At 39.5% G+C, this 11,820-nt stretch overlaps 1 protein-coding gene across 1 annotated transcript; it reads right to left on the reverse strand.

Moving 5' to 3' along the window:
* Positions 1-5: 5 nt before the first annotated feature.
* LOC116146506 (cytochrome P450 CYP72A219-like) lies at positions 6-2,176 on the reverse strand (the record flags this gene model as incomplete). The annotated part of the gene is made up of 5 exons (XM_031431922.1): positions 1,803-2,176; positions 982-1,202; positions 653-897; positions 169-556; positions 6-83 (listed from the first exon to the last, which is right to left on the reverse strand). Coding segments are annotated over exons 1-5 (1,212 nt in total), but the record flags the coding sequence as incomplete, so codon positions are not given.
* Positions 2,177-11,820: the final 9,644 nt, after the last annotated feature.

Below are 11,820 nucleotides of genomic sequence, written 5' to 3' on the forward strand. Positions count from 1 at the left end.
AGCTTTGTTTCTCGGTCAATAGCTCTAGGAGCCATAACTACTGACGGATATAGCCTTAGTACCTCATACAATATCATCGACACCTGAACATTGAAAATTATTAGGTAAAATCAAATTCTTCAAAACAAAAGAAAGAGAATTTTCCGACACTATGTTGCGGGTACTTACAATTTTCAAGTGATTCAACTCATCATAGTTAGGCTTGTTATGGCCAAAGACTCGCAAAACCTCTTCCCTTGCACCAGCTTGCCAATTTTGATGCTTACTCAATAAAACCAAAGTCCAAACGAGCAAAACTGAGGTGGTCTCTTGCCCGGCAAAGTAAAATAGTTTGCACTCTTCAATCACATCATTGATAGTCATTCCAACATTTTTGTTGTTTCCATTTTCTCTGATTTCTGTAATATTGGATTCCATAAGTATGCCTAATAAATCATTCTTTGTAGCTTCACCTGCTTTCATTGCCTTCTCTCTGTTCTTGATAATACCCATCAGTAAAGCGCGTATTTCCTTCTCCAATTCCTTCATTCTCTTGTTACTCTCACTAGGCAAAAACCTATATGAGAGGAAAAAAATAAAACAAAATAAAATTTTATCACTCAGTGACAAACACATCAGAGGATTATAGAATTTTACATTCCCAACATCAAACCTGGATCCTGGAATGTAAGCAGACTGAATAGCTTGTAATGTGAGATCAGCTAATTCTGTTTGGAGTTGGAAAATCCTCCTTCCTTCTTCAAAATTGCTTCCAAATGCTGTTCGAGAAATCACATCACCAGTCAATTTTACAAGATAGGGCCATACATCCAATTCACATGATCCTTCTTTAGACGCCAACTTCTCCCATTTGCAAATCATCTCACTGCATACTTTGTAGAATTCTGGTAACATCAGCTGTAACAATCATACATCGAGAGTCAAATTGTCAATATCATTAGAAATATGAGAAAATTAAAAAAATAATAATAAAAAGTTGACCTTCAACTTGTCAAGATGGAATGCTGGGTTGATAATCCTTCTATGTTTAGTCCACTTCTCACCACCATAGTTTGCAAGTCCAGTTGCCAGCAACTTGGAAATAGGGTTTATGGCCTTCGGTTTCGGAAATTCATTGATCCTGGTAAATATTTCTTTGATTTGATCAGGATCCATGATGGTCACTCTGGGTACTGGACCAAACCACATAAAAGAATTCTGGCCTGCATTAAAGTTAGCAAACATAATCAATTACGATAGTCTCATAATTAAGATCTCAAATATGGAAAACAATCTCTCCTACTTATAATTATAATAATTACTTTGTCCATTGAAAACAATAAATTCTGTTTGCAGTAAAGAAACTTGGTAAATTTCATCATCATCTATCATTTGAAAAGAAAAAAAAAAAAAAAACTCCACTTAATTATGTGGTACAATTGCTTGACAGCAATCCAATTTAATTTCAAAATTACACATTTTTTTTTCTGAAGGCAACTGTGTTGCCGGTGCTCCCCCTACGAACATTGCTCGGATCATTTTTAAAGATAGTTGTGAAATTCCTGCCTATCATTTCACTTAATACTGTTCTTAATTTCTTGATGTTTCACCTCTTGGTTGACTTATTTTTTCTCTTGATTAATTGCGCTGAGTCTTGATTCTTAATGAGATTTACCTATAGATAAGGCTCCCTTATCTAGAGCTTCCTTAAAAAGTAATTAAAAGGAGAAAAAAGAAAAGTTTAGTGCTCAGCATCTCACTCACACATCTTGGAATTTGCAGACATGAAAGGAAGTTATATGAAAAGGGGATTGATTACATACCATAATCTTTGACCAATTTATGCAGGAATGGAAGAACGACTGGTGAAATGTCATCTGAGATACTGAGGGGTTTGGATTTAGCTTCTTTTAACATCATGGCGTTCTCTTTAATGTCTCCATACATAAACCTGTAAGGTCTGCCTTTAAGACCTTGTTGTCTCAGATACCTCTCCAGCTTCTTTGGCCTAAACCAGACCTCGTTCAGCACACTCCATGCCCATGTTACAACTGTAACCAAAACTATGGAGACTGCAATCGATTTCAGATCATAAAATTCCATTTCATGACAGTGAAACAGAGCTAAGTTTGTGTTGAGAATGAAATTTTGCTACAAGAGCAAGGGATCATTGATTAATTTATAGTTGAAAGAAGAGTCGTCTCTCGTGGCTGAGAAAGTGATGTTTTTTGACTTCTGTCTATCTAAATTTTTGGGCAGATAAAATGAATTTAATATTCATTTTGGAGGTATTCGGGAATTATATCATTTTAATATTTCGGATCTTTGAATTATCTGCAGATAATGCAGATGGTGTGTGGTCCAAGCCCAACCGACCTTCCGGAGGTTCATGTGACACCGACTTAATACGATAATCCTATTATTGCAAACTCTTAATTTTGTAGAAATTAATGCGATATATAATAAAGTATGTCATATAATTCTGAGACCCACATAACTTAATATCATATTAATGTTATGTAAACTCTCCTATTATGTGATACTTATATGATATATTATGTTAGTTTGTACAAACTCTCCTTATACTAAAAGTTTACAAATATCTTTACCCAACTTAATAATTGTCCATACAATTTTTTGTTCCTCTATATATATATATGGACTGATGCATTGAAAACAAATATATATGACATTGTAGTTTACACTACGGTAAACTAAAATGTGCAACTTTAATGGCCCAAACCAAACCAAACCAATTAGCAACAAATTCAACAATTTTATTGAGTTGTAGATAAAGCTGCCATAGCATTTCAAATCACTTGGATTTTAAGAGTCATGGGAAGCTAAGAGACATGAATCAGAGCCAAAGATTGATCCGGAATAGATTCAGTTAAGGGGTTAATCGAGAAGCACTTACTAAATTTTTGTAATAACTAGGGCCTATTTATTTAACTATTTTTGCACTATCGTATCCCTATCCAACCCAAAATACACACTTGTTTCCCTATTCTGAAAATCATATTATATTTTATTCAATTATTTTAAACCCTCTAAGTTTATTAATTTAATTAAACACCCAAAAAAAGGTTTAGAAATTGAAGAAAAAAACCCTCACCCACCCACATTTGTCATATTCCGAACACCACCGTCGAAAGATGGTCAGAATCTGGTATAATGGTGCACAACCAACTAGATTTAGCCAGTAGTGCGCCGATCTAGCTTTTTCCAGCCAGATCTACCGTAGATCTAGTAAAAAAAAGGCCAAAATTACTGCCAAAGATTTGGTCATTGACAGTCAAATCTTTGCCCGTAGCTGGTCATCAACAATGACCATACCTTTGGTCGTCATCAAGTGGCCAGATCTGGGCATAGATTTGGCCTTTTTAGACCAGATCCACTGTGGATCTGGCCAGAAAAGGCCATATCGGCGCACAAATGACTACATCCCGCTGGTCGTGCACCGATACGGCGACTCTGGCCACTCTCGTGTGGTGGTGGCCAATTGCTAGCATTTAATGGGTGGATATGGATGTTTTTGTTAATTTATAAATCCTACCTCGTAATAACCACTCAACTCTTACTTTTTCAAAAATTCTATCCAAATAATAAAACAAACAGACCCTAAGCTTCAATTTAAGGATATTTGAGGGTGTTAGTAACTTTCCCTTCAATGAGATGAAAACAATTAACTCCTTTTGTAGAAAACAAGACTAAAAAGAGGGATTGGCATTTGAAGTGCCTACTAAAGTTGTGCTTGTGCACTAATTTAAATAACTTAACGCAACTTTGCTCTCCTTCATTTATTATTGTTGATGCAAAATTTACACTAACCAAAGTGATCTGATTGACCTTGGTGGAATCGATACAAGTGTGTGCATGATTAAAGGTAACCAGCAATTAAATATAAAAAAAAATGCATAATAATGTAGAGAACACAAAGGATTTTTAAAGTAGTTTGGCAAGTTTAGATCTTGAGCCTACATCCACTTTTTTTCTTATTTGCTTAAAGAGCTGACAAGAAAATAGTATAATTCTTAGAATAATTTGCTAACCCGTTTTCCATCGTTGGAATGGTTTTATATACAAGTTTTTTACAAAAGAATGAGCGAAATTAAAGGAATTACAATTAAGATTGAAATGCAATTATGATATTCTCGCAATTGAGTGCTAAGATCGCATCATTATTGCTGTTGATCTGATCCCTTCCAAAATATTCGGGATCTGAGCTTATTTGTGATATTCTTGAACAACTATCGAGATTGGTGACGACTAGCTTATGCTAGGTCTAGTTATTTCTTGACGAGCTTACGCCGGGTTGGACAATTGTTTGAGCCGAACTGATTTTGGGTCGTACTATAACCTCATAGAACTCTGACTTCTTCGAGCTTGGTGGAAAAATCACACACAACATCTGCCTATAGTGTTTCGAGCTTCGAAGACTAATTGCTCGATTTCATGCCAAGCTTGAACTTTATAGGTTGTGTGTTAAATGCATATTCTGTCAAGCTTCCTGAGTCGAACTTCATTTTTGTCGAGTTGAACAAGACTTGGTCTTTTCTTTGTTGTGACATTCTCGATAAACTTGGAATTTGAATCGAGGGGCATGCAAGTAATTTCTACACAGTCATGTAGCATTAAATGTAGTTAGCTTTTGCAGTTACTTTTCGTCAGCCACGGGCGTTTATAGTTGTCCACGCTCAAAATTGAGGCAACATATGACGACAGTTATGATTGTAGTACTCTAAAGGTTGATCCTCCCTTGTGGATGATCAACACGTGGCCACGTAGAACGATCAAGATTGCTCGACGAAGGGGGCCTGAGATTTGTTGTAGATCAACAGTTATGGTCGAATCCGGCCTCTTCATCTCCCATGCTCACTATTATAAAAGCAGACATTCTTCATCAAAACATACACTTGAAATATTTTCAGAGCTTTATTTGTTGCTTTTGCTCCGTCATTGTTCTCTCAATTTCACGACGAACTCCCACCACTTCTACGCTCCGATAAGGCTCTTTTCTTCTCTCTTACTCTTTTTAAAATTCTTTTTCGTTGAGGGTGGCCATTGTTGTGGCCACATTAGCATTTTTTTGGGGTTTTTGAGTATTTCCGTCGGTTTTGGGTTTTAGAAAGGTTTAAGGAGGTGGCTGCCAAAATTCTGGTAGCTTGCTTGCATCTGTTGATCGATGCAAGCTACCCTGGGTGCCTGAACTGAAAGCAAAGTGTGGATTGATCATTGAATTTTCAAGCTCTAACACTTGGTCGCTTTCATTTCAGGTACCCAGAGGCGAACTTCCATCATGTCTTCTTCTAGCACTTATAGCTTAGATCGATTGTTCGATTCCCTATGACCTAGGCTATTTGTGGGGAAGTAGTCCGAGAGGTTTCTAAGGATTTCATATTAAGGAGCTTGGACAGCAACGCTGCGAGCTCTTTAGATCACGCTTCCGCGAAGACCCATCCACCAAATAAGTCTCTGGTACATAGGCCTCGGAAGGAACCAAGTTCCTTGATTGGGGCCGAAGATATTAAATGCATAACAAATGTTTATACAACTCAACGTCCTTTGAGGGCTTCGAGAGAAATCTCAAGAAAAAATCCCCCAAAAGTTGGACCGATTTTAGATACCCTCTTGAGGTGTGGGATGTTTGTTCCCCCTCATTTTTTCATAACCAATGTCCTAAATAGGTTTGGCATTGCTTCCCTTCAATTAACGGGGAACTTATATATAATAATAGTAGGCATTTACATAGCGTACATGATAGCTAATATGGGCGAGCTATTTGTAGAGGAGCTCGTCCACTTGTATAGACTGAAGAAGAGTTAGGACCAAATGTACTATCTCTTAAAGGCAAGGAAAGTACATTGTAACGGTTTAGCCGAAATCCCAAAGAAAATTCCAAATTGGGACTCATAATATATTTTCAATAAGTTTGGGGAGACCGGTACTTTCGCGTTGAAAGCTAGTAAGACTCCGCTCTTCATGTGACTAAAGAATATTTACTAGTTCAGCAAGCGAACTAACTTTATATTCCTTTTGTTTTGCAGTAAACGTCAAGTAGAACTTCCTCCTTGAAGCGAGCTTAGAGTGGCTTCAGCGTCTTAGCAATCTCCCTAACAGTGAGCATAACGTTATCCAGCTCATCACACTTTCTCGATTTAAAGCGTATAGCTTCTACGTCAACTAAGCCAAGTTTTGCATCATTTTTTAAAAAGGTAAGTGCTTGATAGCTCGTTGTTTATAATCTTGCTTCATTAGGTCGCTAACAACTTGTTTTCTTTTTCTTTGTAGATATGTGGGCCGAAAAACCAAAGGGCTTGAAGAAAAAAGCACCAGCCCACAGAGCTACCAAAAAGGCGCCAATTTTCCTAACGAAGAAACAGCCCACAGACACTGCCAAGGCAGTCGGGCAAGGCTCCTTGCGCTTGGCCCTCAAGTACAGTAGTGGCAAACTTGGGGAAGGCCCAAGTGCAAAAAAGCCCATGACTACTTCCAAGGCAATCGAGCAGAAGAGTGTCCCCGAGCCCCCAAAGGGCTCAACAAAGAAAATCTCTAAGCAAGCTAAAGGCTCAGGGAAGAAAAAAATGTTCGAGCAACAAGAGGGATATGGCAAGAAGAAGATGCTTAGGCAATAGGAGGGCTTAGGCAAGAAAAAGTTGACCAAGCAGCAGGGAAGCTCAAGAAAGCAAAAGATCACCGAGCATTAGGGAGGCTTGGGCAAGAAGGTCGTCGGACAAGCTGGTGGCCCAAAGGATACCTCGGCCAAAGGTTTCGCAAAAAAGAAGTCCATTCCAAGGAGTGAAGTCATTATCCTCATTGGAAGTTTGTCTAGCTCGCCTCTATGACGTGGCAAAGGGCAAGTAGATAAGGTAGCTTGGGCTACGCTCGACATGAGAATTGACGGACTCACAAAACACATAGGTGTTGGGGCCTCAACAGCCAAGGAGGCCACCTCACCATAGACTTATGAGACACCCCTTATCACGAGCATCTTGGTCGCTCCTGCAGCTATGTTACCAAGGTCTTGATAGTTTGCCTTTCTTTCTTTACTCAAAGGATTTTCCCCTTTATTATTTTATTAATTTCTTCTTCCTTTTCAGGCTTGCGTGGCGACCAAACTCCTCCTTGATGAGAGTTATCTTACCTTGGAGGGTAACCACATAGGGTGGCAAGAAGTAGAAAAGATGAAAGAGGACACCTTGGTTAGGGCCAAGGTGGTTAAAGAAGGAAAGGGACTTGCTACGGGCTAAGCTTGAGCAGCTGAAAAAAGAGGTTGAGGCCCTCATGGTTAAGGAAAGAGAGTTTATTGACAAACTCAAGGGGAGTGAGGTCACTTGAGCAAAGGCTGAGATGAACTTGGTCGAGACGGAGAAGAGTCTAGCACAATAGTGGGGTGCCAATAACAAGTTGAATTCTGAGCTCACCATAGCTCAAAAGGCTACGTCGGAATGGGAGGCTAAGTATATGGAGACTTCAGGCAATCTCTTCAAAGAGAAGGAAGATCGCAAAGAGGTTGAGTCAATGGTCGTCCGACTCAAGATCAATGCTAAGGAGCCAAGATCAACAATCACGAGCCATATTTAAGACACCTCGATCTACCTTGTTTAGTAGATATGGGAAGCCCATCCCTCACTTGACTTTTCCTTCCTTCCTGCGGTCTATCAAAAACAGATCGAAAGGAAGAAAGATGAGGCACAGGGCTTGGAGTTTGTTTATTCAGACAACTATGAGTCTGACAGCGAGGATGAGAAGGTGATCGAGGAAGAGGAAGAACAAGATAAGGTCAAACAAGAGGTTGAAGACCCGACTCATCTGGCCTCACTCCCGGTTGTTGTCGATGATGTTCCCTCAACCGAGCCTCCCAAAGATGTCCTAGTCTTTGCCCCTGAGGAAGCTGCTCACACTCCTGGTATCGACGATGCTCTTACTCCCACTGTTTGGATTTTTTATATTTTAGTTTAGGTTGTAACTAAACTACATCAATTAATTGAAGTTTGGTTTTCCCATTTTTTTCGAGCAACATTTTCATTTCTGCAAAGTCATTTTAATTGTTATGATCGAACTTAACATAGAAAATTCGAATTTGCTCCAAGTTATACATAGTCTGCTTCTTTAGGAATGAATTGGCCACAAGTTATGCATAGCTTGCTTCTTTGAGAAATTTTCAAACAAAAAAGAAAATCTTTCATGCGACAATGTCAGGTGTGGACCAATTATCTGTCTCGAGTTTTTGGTCATCAATTTATGATCGATTTTCCTTCAATGTGTTTTACCCGAGCGTTCTCCGAGTTTTAACTTCATCGATTCAGGGAATTTCTCCCTTGATGAGTTGAATTTTGGCGTGGCTTAAAAAGTTAACTTGCCTTTTTTCAAACTCTTGACTTTGAGTTATTTAGATCTGATCACTTTAGTCGTGACTTTGGAACAACAGGTAATCAATTATAAACAAAGATAAACAATTCTAAGTAATACCTCTTTATTGATAAATGGAATTTGGTTGTAAGAGACCTTACACTGATTAGGGTAACAAAATAGAACAAAACTGAAAATCAAGCTGCTTATTGGTAGTACCTTCATAAATACTCAGCATTCCATGCTCGCAATACAGTTTCACCATTGAGGTGTTCCAGGTGGAAAGTTCCTAGTGCGAGTTTTTCAGAGATCCTAAAAGGTATTTCCTATTTGGGCCCAAGTGCACTGAAGATCAGGTTTTGTGCTCCCGAGACAGTCTTTCTGAGAACCAAGTTGCCCACCCTAAAGTCTCAGTTCTTAACCCTTGAGTTAAAGTACCTTTTGGTTTGTTGTTGATAGGAAGCAAGTCTTAGTTGAGACTTGGCCCGGTGTTCTTTGATAAGATCCAACCTTAAGTAGAGAAGATCTTTGTTTGTTTCTTTATTGAAAACTTCTCTCCAAAACAAACTAATCTTCACTTCCACCGAGGCCATTACTTCGCATCCATACAAAAGTGAGAAAAGGCTTTCTCTTGTCGAGCTTCTTGCGGTTGTTTTGTAAGACCATAAGGCCTCGAGCAGTTTATCAACCCATCTTCTCCTGAGAGAGTCAAGCTTCTTTTAAATGGTGTGCTTGATTACTTTATTAACAGCTTCTACTTGACTGTTGGCTTAGGGTTGGCAGACAACAGAGAAGCTTTTCTTGATTTCGACCCTGTCACAGAACGATTAAAAGTCTTCTCAATCGAACTATTTCTCATTGTCGATTATGATGGTATGGGAGATCCTGAATCTATAAATGATGTTCTTGTAGATGAAATCCTTCAGCTTGTTCGAAGTGGTGGTGGCTAAAGGATCGGTTTCTACCCACTTAGTAAAGTAATCAACTCCACCACAAATTTGAGACCTCCTTTTCCTTGAGGCAAAGGGCCTCATTTTTATTTGAGGACTCATCTATGTACAAGGTCCACTACCATAGACTGTCAAGCTTTGGTTTCATTGGCTTGTTTTCTTTCGAGGTGCTCGCTTCTGGCAGGCTTACTTCCCCCTCAGGCTGATAGAAGAATTCTAAAATGAAATCAGCTAAAGCTTGTCCCTTAATTATGGTTCTTAAAATGTACGTGATGTCGTGCTAGCTCATTTCCATGGTCTACTGAATTAATTTACCCGATGCCTCGGGCTTCTACGTTATCTTTTTCAGTGAAAAATTTGTCAAGACATGTATAGAGTGTGCCTGAAAATACGGCCGTAATTTATAAGCAGCTATGATGAGTGCATAGGCTAGTTTCTCTATCTTGGGATACCTTGTTTTGGCATCAAGCAATCGCTTGCTCATATAGTACATTGGCCATTGTACTCCCCCTTCTTCGCGTACCAAAGTCGTGCTGATCGTAGACTTAAATACTGATAATTATGATAATAGGAGCTCGCCTAGGATGGGCTTTGATAGCAAAGGAAGCTACCCCAAGTGTTTCTTCAACTCTTGGAATGCTTTCTCGCACTCCTCTGTCCACTTGAAACCCTTGTTACCTTTCAGGGTTTGGAAGAAAGGCAAGCACCTATCTATAGCTCGGGAAATGAAACTGCTTAGTGCGGCCACTCGCCTTATTAAACTCTGAACCTATTTTATACTAGCCAGGCTCTTCATGTTCAGGAGAGCTTGAATCTTGTCTAGGTTGGCTTCAATATCTCGCTGATTTACTAGGAAACCCAAGAACTTCCCTGAGCTTACCCCGAAAGCACATTCAGAGGATTTAATCTCATTCGATATTTTTTAAGAATGTTGAACATTTCCCCCAGGTGCTTGATGTCCCTTTCAACAATCTTTTACTTAACGAAACATGTCGTCAAAGTAAACCTCCATTGTTTTGCCAATTTGTTGGGTGAACATTTGATTCACTAAATGTCAAAAGGTCGCTCCAGCATTCTTCTAGCCAAATAGCATAACCTTCTAACAATAAATATCCTAGTCAGTAATAAAGGAGCTGTGTTATTCATCGGGCTAATACATTGAGATTTGTTTATATCCGAGTATACATCCATGAAACTTAGTAGTGCGTTCCCAACTATCGCATCTACTAGTTGATCAATCTGAGGTAGTGGAAAGCTGTCTTTAGGACAAGCCTTGTTCAGATTAGTGAAGTCAACGCAAGTCGACCACTTGCCATTCAACTTCTTCACCAAGATCGAGTTGGCGAGCCAGTCTGGGTACTTTACTTCCTAGATGAAGTTGATGTTTAAGAGCTTATCAAGTTCATCCTTGAGTGCTCTGGATCACTCAGCATCCATAGATTTTATCTTCGGTCTTATTGGTCGAGCTCCTAAGTTCGAAGTTCTATCTATGACACATTGCTTTGGGGTTGATCCCCACCATGTCCACACGTACCCAAACGAACACGTTGAGGTTTTTCTTTAAGAACCCCACTAGACTGTTTGTCATCTCGTCACTTAGAATGCTCCCAATTTGCAGCACACAAGTGAGATCTTCCTCGCTGATAGATCTCACAACTCTTCAGTGAGCCCTACTGTAGGCTCTTCTTTATGGATACGGGGATCTATGGTGTCTTCTAATGGTCCGAACTTTTCCTCGAACTTAACAATGACCATGTTCTCAAAAGTGACCATCTTTGTGCAGCATGAATAACCTGATTGTAACACTCCCGAGAATCTTTCCTATAACTTCTTATTATTATAGCCCCATTTAGAGTTAGCAATCTCTTTGCTTGGTAGTGCACTGAGGTGACTACGCTTAGGTCATCCAGGATCAACCTTCCCAAGATGACATTATAAGTGGTTGAGTAGTCGACCACTAAAAGCTCAATCATTACTATCCTTATCCAAGGTTCTTCCCCAACAGTCACGAGTAACTCGATTGTTTCCTTTGGGACTAGGCTATCCCCAGTGAATCCATGCAGTGGTGACAAACATGCACTCAAGTCTTGTTCGGTGAATCTCATCTATTGGAAAGCACCTAAGAAGATGATGTTTGTTGCATTTCCATTATTGATCCTCACCCTAAGCACTCAGACATTACCGATCCTCGTGGTGATTACAATTGCATCATGGTTATGGTAAGAAGATTGGTCACACTCTCCCTTGGTAAATCCTATCACCTCGCCTTCTTATTTGGGATGTTTCAGTAGCTTTTGCTCATAGCTCATTACTCAGGGGATCGAGTCTATCTTGGCCTCCTGCACATATTGCCCATGAGAGGGTCTTGAGCTCCCTAAAATGTCAGGCCCCCCATAGATCATACCCACCAATAGATCGCTGTTCGACGGAGCTTGTTGTACTTGATTATTCTACTGGTTTGGATTTTCATGAACGGGTGCCTCTTTGACAAATTATTTCAAGTGGCCTCTTCTGATCAGATCTTCAATGGCATCCTTTA

This window comes from Pistacia vera, unplaced genomic scaffold, assembly GCF_008641045.1.
Source record: "Pistacia vera cultivar Batoury unplaced genomic scaffold, PisVer_v2 Contig478, whole genome shotgun sequence".
NCBI lineage: Eukaryota > Viridiplantae > Streptophyta > Magnoliopsida > Sapindales > Anacardiaceae > Pistacia > Pistacia vera.